The sequence below is a fragment of the Monomorium pharaonis genome, chromosome 2 (genome assembly GCF_013373865.1).
Source record: "Monomorium pharaonis isolate MP-MQ-018 chromosome 2, ASM1337386v2, whole genome shotgun sequence".
NCBI classification, from domain to species: domain Eukaryota; kingdom Metazoa; phylum Arthropoda; class Insecta; order Hymenoptera; family Formicidae; genus Monomorium; species Monomorium pharaonis.
The window spans coordinates 126,922-148,568 of NC_050468.1; the positions used below are offsets into that span (position 1 = coordinate 126,922).

A 21,647-nucleotide genomic window follows, 5' to 3' on the forward strand; every position below is an offset into this window, starting at 1 on the left:
GTTTCAAAGTGTTAACACCATCCGTTTAATAAAAGATGACTTTTCTAATATATATGTTAGTTAATAATAAATGATAACATTTATTGAGAATCAATGTTTAATTAAAATATTATATTAGGTTTTGAAATAATACCGTTATGATAGGAACTTGATAGACAAAATAAATATTTGTAAATAAAATAATCTCTTTAATATTACTTTAGACAATACTTTAAAAATACATGATTGTGTTATATAATTACTATTTTAATAAAGTTAATAATCTTACCATACATTAAAAACAGATTATTTTTAATTGTAATAATCAATCAAATTATAATATTTATATCGTACTTTTTAGGTTACCTGCTACAAACTCACTGAACTCGCAACTCACAACTTGCTCGTGATGATTTGGCTATACCGGACAGCATTGAGTTGTCACGAATCATGCTGGTAGTAGATGGCTGTGCTCATCATATATTTTGGTCCTAGAGAAAATTACTCGGATAGCCATTATCGGGTAAGGAGCCAAAATCCATAAAAAACTAGGGGAGAATGTTGGCAATGATGGAAAATCTCTAGAATCCATAAATTTATTTCTGAAGTTGACAACACTGTGGTGCTTTCGGGAGTAGCATGGGAGATGCGTGTAGTGCAGAACCGTGATTGTGACAGATGGTGCATGAAAGACCAAAATAACCTCGCGGAGATGACAGGTCAGCAAGACACAGGTTAGTGCTAAATATTAAACTTTATTGAGATTATTAATTTAGGATCTTTACAATACGAGTTACTGTAAACTGTCTTTGCTGTTTAATTCTGACTGCATTTACTATGTAAAGATTATCTTTCTTATAAAATTATGTGATATTTACTACATGTTTACTTTAATAATTAAATAAATAAATAAATAAAACCAGAGTTGTATTTATTAATTAATTTAACACTAAAGTCATTTGTGTTGTAAAGATCCTAAATTAATAATCTCAGATCAGTCTTTCTATAATAGTATTGATATTACAATGTAAAATAATATTATTATCACCAAAATACCAAGAATAATATGAGATGATTATTATTTCTTAAAGGATACAAATGTATAAATACTTTTTTGTAAAGATTTAATGATCATACAGACTCATCAAAAGTAAAAGATTAATTACTAATTAATACAGACCTATCAAAGGTAAAAGAATAATTACTAATTAATCTTTTATTTTTGATGGATCTATATAATCATTAAATCTTTACAAAAAAGGATTTATATGTTTATATCTTTTAAGAAATAATAATTCTATATTATTTTTGGTATTTTGGTAATAATAATATAATTTTACATTGTAATATCAATACTATTATAGAAAGACTGATCTGAGATTATTAATTTAGGATCTTTACAACACAAATGACTTTAGTGTTAAATTAATTAATAAATACAACTCTGGTTTTATTTATTTATTTATTTAATTATTAAAGTAAACATGTAGTAAATATCACATAATTTTATAAGAAAGATAATCTTTACATAGTAAATGCAGTCAGAATTAAACAGCAAAGACAGTTTACAGCAACTCGTATTGTAAAGATCCTAAATTAATAATCTCATTAAAGTTTAATATTTAGCATTAACCTGTGTCTTGCTGACCTGTCATCTCCGCGAGGTTATTTTGGTCTTTCATGCACCATCTGTCACAATCACGGTTCTGCACTACACGCATCTCCCATGCTACTCCCGAAAGCACCACAGTGTTGTCAACTTCAGAAATAAATTTATGGATTCTAGAGATTTTCCATCATTGCCAACATTCTCCCCTAGTTTTTTATGGATTTTGGCTCCTTACCCGATAATGGCTAAATTTTAAGTACAACTTAGGTTCGTATGGAGTACTTAACGTAACGTAAGCCCTCGTCTACAATAAAGATTTGAGCTTTAAGCCGCAAGAAATTAACCAATCACAATCGAGTATTCTTATAAAAATCTACTGTGATTGGCCAGTTTCTTACAGCTTAAAGCTTAAATCCTTCATTGTAGACTAGGGCTAACGCGTTATGGAAGAGTTTGTGCGGTGGCCCTTACCGCACAAGCTTTTTCGTAAGGGCCACCGCACAAACTCTTCCATAACGCGTTACGTTACGTTAAGTACTCCATACGAACCTAAGTTGTACTTAAAATTTAACTTAAATCAACGCACAAAGAAATCCTTAACGTAAGAACTTAAGAACTTACGTTAAGGATTTCTTTGTGCGTTGATTTAAGTTAAATTTTAAGTACAACTTAGGTTCGTATGGAGTATTTAACGTAACGTAACGTGTTACGAAAAAGCTTGTGCGGTGGCTCTAACACGTTACGTTACGTTAAGTGCTCCATAAACCTAAGAGCCACCGCACAAGCTTTTTCGTAAGGGCCACCGCACAAACTCTTCCATAACGCGTTACGTTACGTTAAGTACTCCATACGAACCTAAGTTGTACTTAAAATTTAACTTAAATCAACGCACAAAGAAGTCCTTAACGTAAGAACTTAAGAACTTACGTTAAAAGTTTCTTTGTGCGTTGATGTAAGTTTAATTTTAAGTACAACTTAGGTTCGTATGGAGTACTTAACGTAACGTAACGCGTTATGGAAGAGTTTGTGCGGTGGCCCTAACACGTTACGTTACGTTAAGTGCTCCATAAACCTAAGTTCGTACTTAAAATTAAACTTACATCAACGCACAAAGAAACTTTTAACGTAAGTTCTTAAGTTCTTACGTTAAGGATTTCTTTGTGCGTTGATTTAAGTTAAATTTTAAGTACAACTTAGGTTCGTATGGAGTACTTAACATAACGTAACGCGTTATGGAAGAGTTTGTGCGGTGGCCTTAACGCAGGGAGCGAGTGGCGTCTTTGCCCGCAAAAGTTGCGTCCGGTTGGAGCAGGTGCTCCGGTATTTTCGGAGTGCGTCAGGTTTGCGCCCGGACTGGTAGTACGACGGCGAGCGGACTGGAGCGGTGCGGTAGTGCCGGTTAATCGGAGCAGCGCCGGGTTTGTTCGGTCACAGGCTGCTTGCGTAATCACAGAGACCATTTTGAAATTGTCCAACGGCCGCGTGGTCGGCGGCCGAGGCGAAAACCTTTGTGGAATAAAGTGAAATAAAATTTATTTCGTGCTGAAGCGCTCTCGACGTTTATTTGGTAGAATCCCTGCTTCTTCCTCTGGAATTGCCGCCAAATTCAAAAGAATTAAAGTCATCGATTACAGTTTTGAGAATTTCCAACGCTGCGTTCGTTTTCTCCCAGTTGGGAACTGGGAGTAGTTGGAGACCGATCAAATGCATTTAGTGCAAATAGCAATGAAATATTATGTCAGGCGCGATAACGTATGCATATGTTTTATATAACCAAAATTTATCAGTCAATTATTCAAGGTAATGTTTTTTCTTTGTTTAATAATACTTAAATATAAAATAAAATTTAACATTTATATTAATAAAAGCAAAGAATGAAAGGAATATTAAATTTTATTAATATTTTTTATTTATAATGTATGGTTGCCGTCTATGCCCAGGTAGCAAAAATAGAAAGTACAACCGTATGCGAATAATAGATCTAGTTTACACCGAGCACTTGGTACGCGTATCAAGTAGTGAATTTAAGCTGATCAGCCAATGATTAAACACATTCACTAGTTATTTACTATTTGGTACGCGTACCAAGTGCTCGGTGTAACTAGGGCATAGTTCGATAATTCTTCATGTATTCCCACACAGCACACTTTATCCTGAGGATATCTCAAATTATCCCAGACAAATGAAGGCGATCCCACGGATATCTCAATGAGTAGCTCCCGGGATATCCTACAAAAATATCTTAAAATATCGTAAAATATCTTAAGATATCATATGATGTCCCATTAATATATTTCGATATCCTCAAAAAATATCTTAAAATATTATAAGATATTGTAAGATATTCTATTATATCTTACGATATTCTATTACATCCAGATAATATCCCATCATATCTTTTATCTCTACATCTAACAGAGCGTAAATCAAGTGTAAAGGAAAAGTGAATTATAATGTAATAAAAGAGTGACAAAAGCGTTAATTAAATCTCTAAGAAACGTGAATTAAAACAGAACATAAAGAAAGTACGCTTATCGAAACAATGTGGTATATATTAATAATACTAAAAAAATTATAAAAAATGACATTAAAAATTTTTTTTTATTTTATACAAACAGAGCAAAAACAAACTTTTTAATAAGTTATTCCACATGCTATTTTGCACGCATATGAACATAAAATGAATAAAAAACTAAAACTTCATATTTATTCATAAAAATATAAGTTAACTATACATATTTCATCCTTCTTATAACATCTATTGTAATGATCTATAACAAATATGTATGCATAGACAAGAAGTGTTCATGGATTATCACGTGGCGTTAGGATGCGTACGGTCTTCGAAGTCAAGCAACGTCGGCGATGGTTGACACTTGGATGGGTGACCGTTTTTTCAGATATAAAGATTAAACATGCTTTAACGGATACCACTATGGCTTGACTGAAACATATTGTTATTCTTCCTCTTACAAGATTACCGTAAAAATAATTAGAATTTTTTATTTTTTGTTAAAGTTTTTTTCAATTCTTAGAAACTCTCAAAAACACTTAGAAATATTTAAAAATTTTCTAAATTAATCAAAATTCTTCATTTTTAAAGTTTTTTCGAGAAACGTTTCAATTCTTATAAAAAATCGGAATATTTATTAGAAATCCTGAAAAAAATTTTTTTAATTCTAACAAATTTTTTCACTAGAGTATATTACGATATCTCAGGAAATCCCTTAGACATCCTCTGGATATCGTTTGAGATATCTACAGGATGTCAAATCAGTGGACATTTGTGCATCCCTTGGATATCCCTTGGATATCGCAGACGGTCCACGGATATCCAACGATATTGCGATATCCCAAAACATCTCAGGAACATCCCTAGGATAAAGTGTGCTGTGTGGGTTATAACTTAATTGCTACAATGTGTTCCAAATAACTTTTTATTTTTGGTACGTTTCTCTTTTCATCTATGTTGTTACTGAACAAGATATTTTGTAATTCTTTATCGTCGTCATCACTGCTCTAGTTTACACCGAGCACTTAGTACGCGTATTAAGTAGTGAATTTAAGCTGATCAGCCAATGTTTAAACACAATCACTAGTTATTTACTATTTGATACGCGTACCAAGTGCTCGGTGTAAACTAGGTCACTGGTCTAGTTTCCACCGTAGTCTTCAATCCGATCTTGTTCCGGTGCGAATCGAATTTAATGTCGGTTTCCACTGGAAGTCAAGTCACAGTATAAGTATATACAGTATGGACACTAAGTTTTTTTAGTAGTACCCAATTTTCAATGCGCATGCGTTAGTTCATCCTACCAGGAATATGGCGGCCTCTATAAGTGTATACATACGACATATAAGATTATTAGTAAATATTTTATGTACATATTTATTTACACATACACACATATACACATACCAATAATTCTATAATAAAACTAACATAAAATAACACACAATAACAATAAAATGATTAGAGGTGGGCACAGTTGTACTATGCATAACTGTCCAAATATTTCGGGACGAGTACCTGGGTTAAGCTTTTTTCGTTTCCCGAAAGATGAAGAAAGGTAAAATAATTGTTTTTTTATTAATTTATTACCTTGTTGTGATTGTCAAAGATTTTTTATACCTATACCTATTTTTTATAATATAATATATATATATATATATGTATCTATTTCCATTTGTCAGATGTAAGTTATGGTTAAAAAATTGCGGACGTACAATTGAAGTTCCAACAGAGAATTTATATAAAACATACCGAGTTTGTGGAAATCATTTTGATTCTACGATGTTCTTAAATGATTTGAAGAATCGCCTTCAATCACACGCAGTTCCAAAACTTGCAATAAATTTAAACATAGAAAACGAAAATATGGTACTCAAGTACATAACTCTTGAAACTCAAGTACATAACTCTTCATTAATTTCTGATACTCAGTTATATTCTCCATGTAATGGTGAGTTTTTAACAATTTTAAATTCTTTTTACTTTTATTAATTCTTTTAACTTTTTGGGGTATTTTTTGTTTACACTAACAATTATATATTGTTATTGAATATTTAATAGTTTAAATATTGAATAATTTATAAAGTTACAGATCAGGATGTAAACATTATTATAGATCAAGACGATCAAGACAATCGAAGAAATCAAGAAGTACAAACTGAACAATCATCTATTAGACAAGAGAAGAAAATAAAAACAGATCGCATATTATCTATTCATTCACCGCGAAAAACGAAATTGAAAAAGAAAATCCATTTATTACAAAGAAAATTACGAAAAGTTAAGGAACAATTAAAACAAAGAAAGCAAGTTATACAAAGAACAGTAAGAAGTTCTCTCTGCCAGAATATTGTGATGCAACAGATCAATTACTACCACCGTCTATTGCGACTTTTGTGAAAGCTCAAGTCTATCTAACTCAAAAACCGTCAAAGGGTAGGAAATATTCTTTTAAATTTAAAAAAATGTGCTTAAATTTATATCTTAGTGGACGCAAAACCTATGAAACTCTTTCGCAACAGTTTTACTTGCCTAGCATAAGAACTTTGCAACGCATGATTGAAAACATAAAAATTTTTCCTGGATTACAAAATAATGTATTTGACATTTTAAAGGCTAAAGTATCTAATTTTGAAACTAATCTTGATAAATATTGTATATTGTGCATGGATGAAGCGTCATTAAAGTCACATTTATTTTATAATATTAATCAAGATACGGTATATGGTTTTGAAGATTTGGGTGAAGGAAAATCAACCAGCATGTAATGTTGCGGTTTTGATGCTTAGAGGTATGTGCGTGAACTGGAAGCAACCTATAGGTTATTTTTTTCTAAATTCCACGTTTCCTACTACTAGATTAAAAGACATTATAACGCAGAGTATAACAAAATTGCAAGAACTTGGTTTTATAGTTATGGCATTTGTAACTGATATGGGACAAAATTTTATGAATGCAGCACAAGCATTAAATGTTACAATAGAATCACCATTTTTTGTTGTTAATAATCAGCAAATAGCTTTTTTGTTGACCCACCACACATTGTAAAAGCCATTCGAAATAATTTTATGAAAAATAATATTAAAGATAATGGAAAATTAATTTCATGGGAGTACATAAGAAAAATGTATGATATAGATAAAAATAAAGAAAATAGATTAGCACCCAAAATAACAGATTCACATATTAATCCCACTAATTTCGAAAGAATGAAAGTTCGTTATGCAACACAGATTTTAAGTGCTACAGTAGCTGCTGCTTTAAATAAATTAGTAATTTCCGGTAGTATTTCATCTGAGGCCCTTGTTACATGTAATTTTGTTCAAAATATGAATGATTTATTTGACATATTTAATTCATCTACAGTTTTTCATGCGGTAAAATATAAACAAGCTTTTAGTGGTAATGATTATCAAATGGAATTTTTGTCAAAAATGAAAAAATATTTAAGTGATTTAACAGTATTTACACAACAGGGATTTGATATTTCTAAGAAAGTCAGAGTAATCAAGTATTGCTATCAGAATATAAATTCCCTTTTAAAAATGTGGGATTATTTGCATGCTACTGCTACGGAAATAAAATTTTTATTCATGCGTCGTTTTAATCAGGACTCATTAGAAAACTTCTTTGGAAAAATTAGAAATATGAATGGAAATGCTTTTAACCCGACACCCATTCAGTTTTATTATTCTTTTCAAAAACTTTTTTCCGTAAACTATTGTGCGCTAAGAACAGGGAATTGTCAAAAAGATAATGATGAAATGTTAACGGCTGTAATAAACTTTGCAGCGCAATGTAAAAATATTACTGAAAATGAAGTAGACGATGATCAACCTGTACCTGTACTTTTAGATAAATGTGATTATCGCCAAATAGATATTAATGAACAAGATGCGTTTCGATATATTTGTGGATACCTAATTAAAAAATGTTTAGAAAAACATTCATGCAATTTATGTTTAAATTACAGCAAAGAGTATGTAGATTTAAATGACACGTCATACTATTGTTTTTTTAGAGCGTATAATAGTACTACTGATAATTTTTTTGGTAATTTATGTATGCCAAACAATAATTTTATTAAATATATTAAAACTTTAGAGGATTTATTTTTTGAGAACATTGAAGAATATATTTTGCAACCATTTATAGTTAATAAGTTTGTTCAACTTTTTAGGCAAGTAGAATTAGTTCTTCCTTGCCCGCATTTTCCACAAGAATATTTAATAAAACTGTTTGCTAGAGTACGATTATATTATACGTTAAAATTTATTAACAGACGATTTAAGTCACAAAATGGTCGAAAAAAAATAATTATTTTGCGTCATGACTGAAAGAAATACTAATTTGTATTCATTTATATATTTATTATATATTATGTTATTGTGTTAAACTGTTAAAGTATAATATAAATATATTTATAATTATGCTAAACAATTATTACAAATCTATTTATTTTTTTTTCAGTAACCAATTTCAAAGAAGTATGATATTTGGAGGGTAAATGTTCAATTACCAATTTCAAGAAAATATGATCATATTTAGGGCATGAAATGGTAATCTATGCAGAATATTTGTTAATTAACGACTATTTTCACAGCATTATTTCTCGTAAAAAACTGAAGTAAAAAGTATTAAAAATGTCGAAACGTCAATAGTTTACAAAATATAAGCAATGGAAGAAAACAAGATTTTTCACTAACAATACTTTGGTCAATCAAATAAATAAACAAAACAATTTTCGTTAATTAATTTTAATTGATTTTTTTGTAATACAATTTTTATTAAAATGGCTCAAAACTTGTTGATAAAATTTTTTATGAAAAATAACGCTATGAAAAATAGTGTGTTTTAATTAACAATAGCCTGCATATGTATAGTTACTTCATTCAAGTTTAATAATACGTTGAGTATTTTAAATCGATTGAAAGTAAATAATACAAGAAATAAGTATTAAACGCCGTTCATTCGAGTTCATTCACAAAATCCAGTAGAGCAATGGCAAATTCTTAGTTAATAGTTCACTGATAAAGGCGGAAAACTTTTGCATAATTATATAAGTGTATGTATAAAGAAATTATTTTCTTTGATTAATTCATTTTCTTACACATTTGCTTACGAACCAATCAATTTCTTTATGCATATAAACTTATGCAAAAGTTTGTGCTTTCGTTCTAATGACTCATATATAGCCGAAAAGTGTTCACATTGGTAATGATTCATATATAAGCATCATATATAATTCTGCCCATTTTCAACGGATTTGCATTAATCTTAATATATTCATATTTTTGCGATCACTGACTATGAATCCAGCATTAAATTTAAAAAATTAATTGAAAACATTTTGAAACAAATATGTTATACTTGGATGCATTTCCTCAAATAAATTAAAATTAAATTTTATTTACAAATTAAATCAAACTTATGTCATAAGACACAATATTTTATGGTTTTAAAATTTTATATACAATATAATATTTTTGAAATAAAATGAGTTTGTGTCTGTATATTTTATATTTTTTTACAAATTTTATACAATAATGAGATTACTATTTTTACAAAATATTATTTATAAGAATAAGTTTGTTAATATTGTAGGGCACTTTTTACTTAGTGATAAAATTCGATAACAAATCGTTCTATTTTTTGGTATTTAATAAGTAAGACAGATAGAACTGAATTCGTTTTACTAAATAAAAAGCACTTATTATTTTTATATTATTAATGTTAAGTCTGAAAAATAAAATTTGTCGTGTAATATGACCGAACAGGAAAGTGTTTACTAAAAAATTTTACTCAAAATTTTACGCTACAGTACACTTTATTTATATTACGTATAATATATTATAGATTTCCAGTGAAATTCTCCGGTTTTGGAATGTGCCCTAAGAAAATTTTTAATAGATTTTTTATTTTAATATAAGGCATTATTTTAATAGAAATTCAAATTTAAGCGCCTGTCCTACCCTGAACATGGCGGCAAATCATGTGACTAAGGACTCACTACATCAAAGATGCCGACGCTCGGTGTCCATACTGTATATACTTATACTGTGGTCAAGTAGAAGTGAGAAAAATTGATATTTCAGTAGAACCAACTTAACTTAGCTTGTTGAATATTAACAAACATAACCTTTGAATAGCCTACATACATTAAAGTGTCAAAAAAACGAAAATTATATCTCGTTTATTTTCCATTTCGATTACTAAGGTTAGATTTCTTTTTGAGAAAATATAACCTAATAAATGGTAATTATTATACTAAAAAGTAAAGGTTGGCACTATTTACTTCGATCCTGTTTCAACCGTTTCCACCAAATAAATTTGGTGTCAATTCGCTATCACTCCCACAAAACGTGTAGATCGAATCGAGAGTGAAATGAGCGCAGTCAGTCACGTTTCCATCGATTTACATCTGGTTCTACGCCGTACTAGGAGCGAATTAATGCATCGGTGGAAACTAGACCACTGTTATTAGACGATAAACTATACTAGAAGAATCAAACATGTTTTCGAGTAAAATATTCTTCAATAATAACTTTTCCATAATAATAATAATGTTGATTAAATTTGTATATTCTTTTTATTGACTTTCGTTTCTTGTTCAACAATACGAAAAGAAAGAGTCTGTAAATTCATTATATTAAATAATTACTTATATATTCAGTAATTTTTTATATTGATTAGTTAATTTACAAAAAGTATTAATTTATGAATTTGCATTAAGAAAATATTTTATTTCAAGTAATTTGTTAAATTGTATGTATGCATCACAACCACACATAACAATAAAAGATATTAAGAGAATTTTAATGTTCCTCGATCTTATTTCTTGCTTTTTATTTATTAATAATGTTATTTTACATTTACTCTATTTTACATTTAAGTGTTATTAAACAAAGGAAAAGGATTACCTTGAATTTGCTAAATTCCAACAATCGTAGGTATAAATTAATTATATAAAACACATGCGTACGTTATCGCTTGTCAAGATATTTCGTTGCCATTTGCATTAAATGCACCTATTCGATCGATCTTCAACTACTCTTCCAGCTGGGAGAAAACGAACACATAGCGCATGCGCTATAGCTTCTGCATTCTGCCTTATGGCTCCTGTAATTTTATGTGCTTCTACCTTAACGGTGGATACGCAATTCTAACTTTCGAGCCTCCGACTGATAATTCCAAATTTCCGATCTTAGAGTGCTTAAGAGTATAAGAGTTATGAGCTTTTGGTTTAATTTAATAAAAAACGCGTTTTTCGAAATGTTACAACTATTTTGGTTTGGCAAACAGAAGATATCAAATTCTTTAAGCATATATATTAAAACGAATACAGGTAATACACTTTCTGTCGAATTAAATCCAAAATGGGATATAAAAAATCTAAAGGAAATTGTCGCACCTCGGATGGGAATAGCACCAGAAGATATTAAAATTATATTTGCAGGTAAAGAGCTGCACAATTCAACTATAATAGAGGTGAGAGCTCGCTTGCATATGTGCGTATCAAGATATTTTTGTCCCATTATAATATTCATTGCATTTACAGGAATGTGATTTAGGGCAACAAAGCATTTTACATGCTATACGGACGCCTCATAAAATACTGAATAAAAGGCAAGATATCACCAATTCTGTAAAAAAATCTGCAGAGACTATTAATTTAAATGACAGTGGCAGCAAACCTATGAACGAGACACTTATGGATTTACCTTTAGATGAATCGGATCAACAGAATTTAGCCTTGGAAGGTGGCAGCAATGTTAATCTAAATGATTTATTATTAATTATTAAGAAAATTGATTAATTTATTATTGTATTATGTTGACAGAACAGCAAGAAAATCGAGCACATTTTTACGTATACTGTTCGGATCCTTGTAAAGATGTGACGGTGGGTAAATTAAGAGTCAAATGTGCAAGATGTGGTAGTGGTGCTGTAACTGTCGATAGAGATCCTCAATGTTGGCCAGATGTGTTGCAACCAAGGAGAATAATTGTACATTGCGAAATTGATTCTTGTCCTGTAACTTCAGAACAAAATTTGTTTAATGATGAAACAGATAATCAAGTTTCTTATGCTCGTTTTTACTTTAAATGTGCCAAGCATCCCAGTTTGGGAGAGAACGATGAAGCTGTACCCTTATATCTTATAAAACCAAACTTAAAAAATATCCCTTGTTTAGCTTGCACGGATATCAGGTGCTTAATAATAGGAGAATATAAAACTTGAAAACTTTCTTTTAATAGTTTAATTAATGTTAACATTTTGGTATATGTAGAGAAGTTGTACTGGTGTTTCCATGTGAAGCTGGTCATGTGACTTGTCTTGACTGCTTTCGTGAATATTGCTCAATTCGTTTATACGAACGGAAATTTGAGTTTGATACTACTGAGGGTTATTACACATTATCTTGCCCTGCTGGATGCTCTGATTCCTTTATTCGTCAAGTTCATCATTTCCATCTACTTAGTACAGAACAGGTAAACAATATAATGTATAATTTTGGATTTGTTAACTTGACTTTTTTTGAGAATGTTAAATTATCTATTTAATATACAGTATGAAAGATATCAACGATTTGGTACAGAAGAATATGTTTTACGTGCTGGTGGGCTTTTGTGTCCAAGACCCAATTGTGGGATGGGTATTATACCACCAAAGGATACAGAATGCAGGAAAATTCAGTGCATTGGTGGATGTGACGTAAGTGGCTTTTTTCACAAGAAATTAGTTTTTCACAAGTACACTTTTTTTCTCCCCATTATAGAGCATTTTGTAAATGTGACAGATTATACTATAAGTTGTATATAACATTTCTCAATTATAATTTTTTACATTCTTAGACTTATGCCCGTATTCATAGTCGAACCTTATATTTAAGGTTTTCTTAAGTTTCTTTAGATGCTCTACAGATCATTTTATTGGCTACAAAGTATCTAAAGATGAATTTAAGGAGGCCTTAAATATAAAGCCTGACTGATGAATACGGGCATTAATCCTGCATTGGAATGACTTTTGCAGAATGTCATCTCGATACTCTCTACAATTCTCTAAATATATATGATTTTTTTAAAGAAAATATTAACTAAAATTCAATTAACATATTTATTAAACTAAATCAAGTGCAATTAACATATTTATTAAATTGTAAGGAAAAAGATACAATTTGTAGTAACAATATTTTTTAATGTAAATCCATTATTTTTTATTTAATATTGTATTAAATTTTTTTCTTAAATATATTTTGCTTACTTTATTATTTGTACTTTATTTTAAAAAATACTTATTTTAATCCTTTGCGGCATGGTGGTCAATATATCGATACCACCTATCTTGAAGTCATTTTTTTAATTTTTCGGACAAATACTGCATTTTATTATTTTTTCTTGTAATTTTACTTAGTAACAGTCTTAGTAGTATTTGGTAGGGTGTCATTTTCTTTTATTATTAGTATATTTTGTTATATAAATAAATAAAGTGAAAAAAAGTTTTTTACAATAAATATATGTCAGAAAGAAGGAAGAATCATGAAGCTGCGAAAATCAGTATATGGAGGTTTTTTGGGTCGCTGATTACGAATCCGCTATCAAATTTTGATGATTCTTTTTCAAAATGGCGGATCCAATATGGCGATTCACGATTTTGAGTATTTTTATAGGTTTTTTTATGGAAATTGATATATTGAATTTTTTCGGGTCGGAATGTTGAAAAATTTCGGAGTTTGTTACTTTTTCTTTATAAGAACAAATGTACAAAACTAGCTTTTTTAGATTAATTATGTGTAGGTCAAATTTTTGAAATTTGAAAATGGAAAATTTCAAATAATGGGTGACAAAAATTTTTTTAGATTTTATATTTTTTCATTTTTTCAACAATGGTACATAGAACATAAACTGTATACCAATTTCGATAAAAAATACTCAAAATTGTGACTTGCCATATTGGATCCGCCATTTTGAAAAAGAATCATTGAAATCTGATGGCAAATTCGTAATCAGACCCTAAAAACCTTTCTATACCAATTTTTATAAAAATACGATTAATAGAAAAATGTGTGTCGCAAAGGATTAAAATATTTTTTATTATTTAATTATTAATTAAGTAGATATTATTGGCTTCAGAAAAAGCTTGAGAAATATGATTTGGTCATTCTTTATTACAATAAATTTTTATTTTAGATCCAGCAAAAACTAAAGATAAAAGCCAATTTTATAAAAGATTATTCAAATGCAGCACTAATTACATAATGGTTGTATCTTGCGGATTCAACCAGTCCGATTACTTGAGTGATCAGATTTTGCTGATAATTAGCACATTTGTTGCAATGTTTTAAATTTGATTTAATTATTTTTTTTCAGTATGTCTTTTGCAGAATTTGTTTACAAGGATATCATGTAGGAGAATGCGAATCACAAATGTTGGAAATATCTACAAGTGTTTTTTCTTCTAAAAATTATTCAATAGATTCTATAAGAGCCAACGAAGTGAGCTAAATTTAATACATCTAAAATAAGGCTCTTTTTTTAAAAATTGCTTGATCGTATCACTTTTTAGGCTAAATGGGAGGAAGCTAGCAGAAAAACGATACAGATATCTACAAAACCTTGTCCCAAATGCAGAACTCCTACTGAACGAGATGGTACATCTATAAAAATTATCTTTTCACTGACATATCTTAGGTGTAGTCTACAATGAAGACTTAAGCTTTAAGCCGTAACAAATTGATTAATCACAATTGAGTATTTTTATAAAAATCGACTGTGATTAGTTAATTTCTTATGACTTAAAGCTTAATTCATCTCTTCATTGTAGACTACGCCTTAAGTATCATAAAAATAAAATATTTGATAAAATATGTAACATGAAATATTTCAAGAGATTTATAACTTTTTTAAAAATTTTGTTTCTAAGGGACATGTATAAGTATTTTTTAAATGTTTATAATTAACAAATTATTTATAGGAGGTTGTATGCATATAGTGTGTACAAGAGCTGGATGTGGCTATCATTGGTGTTGGATATGTCAAACAGAATGGACTAGAGAGTGCATGGGTAATCATTGGTTTGGATAAGAATTTTGAAAAAAAGATTCTAATTTGATATGTATAATAATTTACTAGATTTACTAGAGATATATAAATGTTATATCTAATAGCATTTTCGACCAGCTTGGGTTAATCGCTCCGGGAGCGATTAATGACGCCATAAGGCCCATCACAGCCAGAAGAATGGAATAACTGTGATTGGCCAGTTCTAAAAGAAAAGAACCTGAGATGGGTTAGCCCAGCTTTGATTGAAAATGTCAGAAAGGATTTTCTCAGTGTACAGTAAAGGCCTAAACACAATGCCAGGCAACAGGCAATAGGAACGGGAAATAAAGAAAGAAAAAAAGAGAAGATCCTTTCTCTCTTTCATTATTTCTATTCCTATTGCCTGTTGCCTGGCATTGTGTTTAGGCCCTAACGCTTATCGAATATTTTTGTATTATGGTATAGGATTTTTGTCTGATTGTCGTAGAATAAAGAGTAGAGAAAGAAGCATTTGCAAGATTTTTGAAAGGGGGTAGGTGATACCGACTACGTCACAATTTATGGCGGACCTAACATCACAGATATAAGAATAGCTTGTAAAAAGTTTATAATTCATACGTATATCCCACACAGCACACTTTATCCTAGGGATGTCCCTGGGATGTCATTTTGGGATATCGCAATATCGTTGGATATCCGTGGACCATCTGCGATATCCAAAGGATGCACAAATGTCCACCGATTTGACATCCTGTAGATATCTTAAACGATATCCAGAGGATGTCCAAGGGATTTCCTGAGATATCGTAATATATCTAGTGAAAAAATTTGTCAGAATTAAAAAAATTTTTTTCAGGATTTCTGATAAATATTCCGATTTTTTATAAGAATTGCAACGTTTCTCGGAAAAACTTTAAAAATGAAAAATTTTAATTAATTTAGAAAATTTTTGAATATTTCTAAGTGTTTTTGAGAGTTTCTAAGAATTGAAAAAAACTTTAACAAAAAATAAAAAATTCTAATTATTTTTACGGTAATCTTGTAAGAGGAAGAATAACAATATGTTTCAGTCAAGCCATAGTGGTATCCGTTAAAGCATGTTTAATCTTTATATCTGAAAAAACGGTCACCCATCCAAGTGTCAACCATCGCCGACGTTGCTTGACTTCGAAGACCGTACGCATCCTAACGCCACGTGATAATTCATGAACACTTCTTGTCTATGCATACATATTTGTTATAGATCATTACAATAGATGTTATAAGAAGGATGAAATATGTATAGTTAACTTATATTTTTATGAATAAATATGAAGATTTAGTTTTTTATTTATTTTTACATATGCGTGCAAAATAGCATGTGGAATAATTTATTAAAAAGTTCGGTTTTGCTCTGTTTGTATAAAGTCAAAAAAATGTTTTAATGTCATTTTTTATAATTTTTTAGTATTATTAATATATACCACATTGTTTCGATAAGTGAACTTTCTTTATGTTCTGTTTTAATTTACGTTTCTTAGAGATTTAATTAATGCTTTTGTCACTTTTTTATTACATTATAATTCACTTTTCCTTTACACTTGATTTACGCTCTATTAATTGTAGAGATAAAAGATATGATGGAATATTATCTGGATGTAATAGGATATCGTAAGATATTATAGAATATCTTACAATATTTTATAATATTTTAAGATATTTTTTGGGGATATCGAAATATATTAATGGGATATCATATGATATCTTAAGATATTTTACGATATTTTAAAATATTTTTGTGGGATATCCGGGGAGCTACTCATTGAGATATCCGTGGGATCGCCTTCGTCTGTCTGAGATAATTTGGGATATCCTCAGGATAAAGTGTGCTGTGTGGGATACATGTAAGGCGTAGTCTAGAATGAAGATTTAAGCTTTAAGTCGTAAGAAATTTACTAATCAGAATTGAATATTTTTATAAAAATCAACTGTGACACAGTATAAATATATACAATAGCGACAGTAGAGAGAAATTGAGGATCTGATTTTCTTCTGCGCATGCGTTGGTTGTACAATCAAGAATATGGCGAGCTGTCATCAGCTGTCATAGCGATTTTGTGGCAATAGTGAAAAAAATAAGCTAAATATAGCTAAAGTAAAATTTCTTGTAATATTAAAAAATGAGTATTAATGGATTTTCAACTATGCTGCTATATAATAAAAAGCTCAATTTGTAATATATTGTAATTGTCAATACCCAGTGAGAAATAGTACATCGAATCGACATCGATTCGACGTCGAAATCATCGAATCGACATCGATTCGACGTCGAAATCATCATTTCGATGTCGATTCGACGTCAAATTGATGTCGAATTCATTATCGTTTCTCACTGGGTAAAATGTTATTTTTCCTTGAATATATAATTGGTTTTAATAGTTAAAAAATTTATATTATATATATACACACATATATAAAACTATATCTACAACTTACAAAAATGAAACTACAATCATTTTTATTCACTTTAATATTTTTTTATTTTATAATTCCATTGATACGTTACTAAAATATAATGACAGGAATAAAAAATTAATCTACATATACTTACACAAAAATTGTAATATAGTTATATAAAAATTAAATTAGAATTAATCTAATTTAAAAATACTTTGCGCGAGATACTACTGTAAGAATCTTGGAGAATATTCGTTAGGGAAAATTTGCCATTTAAGATTAGTAGGTTGCCAGCCTGCGGATGGTGGTACTTTGGCGGACAACGTTGGCGAAGAGCGACCGCCAGAGACCTTTGTGAAGTTAGCCACCCAACTTCGGCTTTATTAATTTTCACTAATTGGTATCGTTTGGTGGTCGTTTGGTGGTGTTTGGTAGTCCAGTCCCATCGTTTGGTGGTTAGCCGTTTTCCTGTAATATCAAAAATAAAATTTGGGTGTGAAGTTAGCCCGACATTGTTTATTTTTGCACCAATTTTAATTTCAAGAAGCTCATTCGATTCGGAATCGTTTGGTGGTCACGAATATGCTAATGAAAACGTTTGGTGGTCAACCGTTTTCGTAGAAATTAGAAAAAACCGTTTTTGAGTATCGTCACTGGTTTTGGTATCACTGGATATTCCCCAGATAAATATTATTTATCAAATAAAAATTTACTTTTAAAGGCGTCAACAGATGTAAAATCGTTTGGTGGTTACGAATAAACTAATGAAAACGTTTGGTGGTCAACCGTTTTCATAGAAATTAGAAAAAACCGTTTTTGAGTATCGTCACTGGTTTTGGTATCACTGGATATTCCCCAGATAAATATTATTTATCATACAAATTTACTTTCAAAGGCGTCAACAGATGTAAAATCGTTTGGTGATCACGAATAAACTAATGAATTAAAAAAAACCGTTTTTGAGTGGCATCGTTGCAAAATTCCTCAAACGAATATTATTTTTCATACAATTTTACTTTTAAAGGAGTTATTGGATGTAAAATTGTTTGGTGGACACGAATAAACTAATGAAATTGTTTGGTGGTCATCCGTTTTCCTAAAAATTCGAAAAAACCGTTTACGATTGGCATCATTGTAAACTCACTAGGCAAATATTATTTTTCGTACAAATTCAAAGGCATTATTGGATATAAAATCGTTTGGTGGTTACGAATATATGAATTAAAACGTTTGGTGGTCAACCGTTTTCTTTAATATTACAGAAAAAATGCTTCCGAATGGCCTTGCTGTAAAACTCCCTAGAACCATTTTAATTTTTCAAGCAAATTTACTTCGCAAAGGATTATTCAATGCGTAATTGTTTGGTGGTCGCGAATTTTATAAAAAAAACATTTGGTGGTTAACCGTTTTGTTAAAAAGTAAACAAAACCCGTATGCGTTCTGTAGGTGTAAATGGGTGCTCGGATTGGTCGTTTGTTGGACTCGTGTTAGCCCGGATCTACAATACCCACATAGAAATAAAACCTCCAGTAGACGTCTAATGGACGTCTGCCATGGTTTAAACTTCCAGTGGACGTCCATTAGACGTCCAATATAGAGCCATTAGAAATCCACAGTTCCGCATTGCGGACGTCTATTAGACCTCCATTAGAGGTCGTCAAAGAAGTCTATTAAACGTTGTATGGATCATTAATAGAGGCTTCACGGAGCCTTGACGGATGACTAACGGATGTTTCATGGATCATTAATAGAGGCTTTATGGAGCCTCGATAGATGATTGACAAAATAAAAATTTAAAATAAAAATTTTATTTCTTTTAAATTATTTTTATCAACAGTACATACTAAATTTAGGACAAATTTTTATTAATTAATTAAATTTAAATTATATTATTTTATCTTTTTCTTACTTGCCTCTGGTAGGTTTTGAACCCGGGACCTTAGGATTACAAACCTTGTACTCTATCTGCTATGCCAATTTGACTCATCGATATGGGTACTTGTTATTGTCTACATATACCTATATGTTATAAACTGACGCCATTATATTATTTTTTATAAAAGCAATTAAATTTTGCAAAACATATTAAAAATAAATAGCATTAATTTATTTACTTATTAATTTCATTGTTAAATTTATCTTTTTCCATAACCTTAATAATTTGATGGAAATTGCGGTCTATTTAGCATTTATACTTTGAAGCGTTCAAATGGTTAATTAGATAATTTTAACTATATAGATCACATATATTCTAAAAAAAATTGAATAGTACACTTATTATTCTGTTTTTGTATTCAGTACATGATAAATTTAGATTTTGTGCATTTTTTTGTGCGCAGTAATTGTAGACAAACCGTTATTTTTGAAAACATCTTTATGATAATTTTTTTTTTATATTAAATGGATCTTTCATTCAGGATGTTATAGTGTTGTCTGATTTCTGAGTCAACTACGACACGCATGGACGCTCAAAAATCGGACAGCATTGTGATATCTTTTATGAGATATTAAGCTGATATCATTTAGCTGATATCATAAGGATAACATTTTCAAGAAACTTAAATGAAATTCTTCCATAAGATATCTCAAAGACCTCTTTTAGTAGACGTTTCTGATAAATGTTACCATTTGGACATTATTTCCACGATATCTAAATGTTTTCTTAAAAAAGTTCTCTTAAAGTTTTCATTCTGATAAGCGTGTTGTCTGGGTAACTTCTACCATGAAAATAAATGTTCCATACAGCTATGGAAGTTTAATGGATACCTAATGGACGTCTATCTAACTTCCATCATGGAAGTAAATGTTCCATAGAGCTATAGAAGTTTAATGGATCCTTAATGGACGTCTGTCTAACTTCCATCATGGAAATAATGTTCCATAGAGCTATGGAAGTTTAGTGGATCCCTAATAGACGTCCATCTAACTTCCACCATGGAAGAAAACGTCCAATGGAGCTATGGATGTTTAATAGATCCCTAATGGATGTCTATCTAACTTCCGCCATGGAGGTAAACTTTCAATGGAGCCATGGAAGTTTACTGAATCCCTAATGGACGTCTATCTAACTTCCGCCATGGAGATAAACCTCCAAGGAGCTAAGGAAGTTTACTAGACCTCTAATGGACGTCCATCTGACTTCCACCATGGACATAGACGTCCCATGGATCTATGGAGGTTTAATGGACGTCCATTGGACATCCACTGGATGCCAATTTCTATGTGGGTAGTGTAGTAAGCCTTAAGCCATAAGCAAAATTTGCAACCACCAAACGATTACGCATCGAATATAATTCTTTGCGAAGTAAATTTGTTTAAAAAATTAAAATGGTTTTAGGGAGTTTTATAACAAGGCCATTCGAAAGCATTTGTTCTGTAATATTAAAGAAAACGGTTAATCACGTTTTAATTAATATATTCGTGATCAACAAACGATTTTACATCCAATAATGCCTTTGAAAGTGAATTTGTATTAAAAATAATATTTGTTTAGTGAATTTACAATGATGCCAATTGAAAACGGTTTTTTCGCATTTCTACGAAAACGGTTGACCACCAAACGTTTTCATTAGTTTATTCGTAACCACCAAACGATTTTACATCTGTTGACGCCTTTGAAAGTGAATTTCTATGATAAATAATATTTATCTGGGAAATATCCAGTGATACCAAAACCAGTGACGATACTCAAAAACGGTTTTTTCTAATTTCTACGAAAACGGTTGACCACCAAACGTTTTCATTAGCATATTCGTGACCACCAAAACGATTCCAAATCGAATGAGCTACTTGAAATTAAAATTGGTGCAAAAATAAACAATGTCGGGCTAACTTCACACCCAAATTTTATTTTTGATATTACAGGAGAACGGCTAACCACCAAACGATGGGACTGGACTACCAAAGACCACCAAACAACCACCAAACAATACCAATTGGTGAAAATTGATAAAGCTGAAGTTGGCTGGCTAACTTCACAGAGGTGATAGACATAGGCCGGTATTCATAGTCGATTCTTATATTTAAGATCATCTTAAGTACAGCCTTAAGATGCCATCAACCAATCACA

The 21,647-nt window shown here is 30.4% G+C and overlaps 2 protein-coding genes across 5 annotated transcripts; both read left to right on the forward strand.

The window, feature by feature from the left end:
* Positions 1–5,325: 5,325 nt before the first annotated feature.
* LOC118644261 (THAP domain-containing protein 1-like) lies at positions 5,326–9,597 on the forward strand. Of its 2 annotated transcripts, none has more exons than XM_036282407.1 (4): positions 5,326–5,658; positions 5,783–6,051; positions 6,193–6,536; positions 8,571–9,597. In XM_036282407.1, the coding sequence occupies exons 1-3, from the start codon at positions 5,558–5,560 to the stop codon at positions 6,498–6,500; spliced, it is 678 nt and encodes a 225-aa protein (XP_036138300.1). In that variant the 5' UTR covers positions 5,326–5,557; the 3' UTR covers positions 6,501–6,536; positions 8,571–9,597. The 2 variants fall into 2 exon arrangements, with proteins under 2 accessions (XP_036138300.1, XP_036138299.1); XM_036282406.1 differs by having other exon boundaries at positions 5,329–5,658; positions 6,187–6,536.
* A 1,592-nt stretch (positions 9,598–11,189) lies between these two features.
* LOC105828522 (E3 ubiquitin-protein ligase parkin) lies at positions 11,190–15,652 on the forward strand. 3 transcript variants are annotated; one of them, XM_012666887.3, is made up of 10 exons: positions 11,190–11,445; positions 11,557–11,588; positions 11,659–11,860; positions 11,941–12,310; positions 12,391–12,592; positions 12,672–12,815; positions 14,471–14,596; positions 14,667–14,751; positions 15,075–15,164; positions 15,268–15,652. In XM_012666887.3, exons 1-10 carry the CDS (start codon positions 11,331–11,333, stop codon positions 15,288–15,290), a joined length of 1,389 nt encoding a protein of 462 aa, XP_012522341.1. In that variant the 5' UTR covers positions 11,190–11,330; the 3' UTR covers positions 15,291–15,652. The 3 variants fall into 3 exon arrangements, with proteins under 3 accessions (XP_012522341.1, XP_012522339.1, XP_012522340.1); XM_012666885.3 differs by having other exon boundaries at positions 11,190–11,588; XM_012666886.3 differs by having other exon boundaries at positions 11,190–11,588; positions 15,075–15,652.
* The last annotated feature ends 5,995 nt before the right edge of the window (positions 15,653–21,647 follow it).

Coding starts and splice junctions, on each gene's coding strand:
- LOC105828522 (XM_012666885.3), top strand. CDS start 11,331: ATGAGCTTTTGGTTTAATTTAATAAAAAACGCGTTTTTCGAAATGTTA. Junction 12,816..14,470: donor AGTGCATTGGTGGATGTGAC/GTAAGTGGCTTT, acceptor ATTTTTTTTCAG/TATGTCTTTTGCAGAATTTG. Junction 14,597..14,666: donor ATTCTATAAGAGCCAACGAA/GTGAGCTAAATT, acceptor ATCACTTTTTAG/GCTAAATGGGAGGAAGCTAG.
- LOC118644261 (XM_036282406.1), top strand. CDS start 5,558: ATGATTAGAGGTGGGCACAGTTGTACTATGCATAACTGTCCAAATATT. Junction 5,659..5,782: donor TTCCCGAAAGATGAAGAAAG/GTAAAATAATTG, acceptor TCCATTTGTCAG/ATGTAAGTTATGGTTAAAAA. Junction 6,052..6,186: donor GTTATATTCTCCATGTAATG/GTGAGTTTTTAA, acceptor TAATTTATAAAG/TTACAGATCAGGATGTAAAC.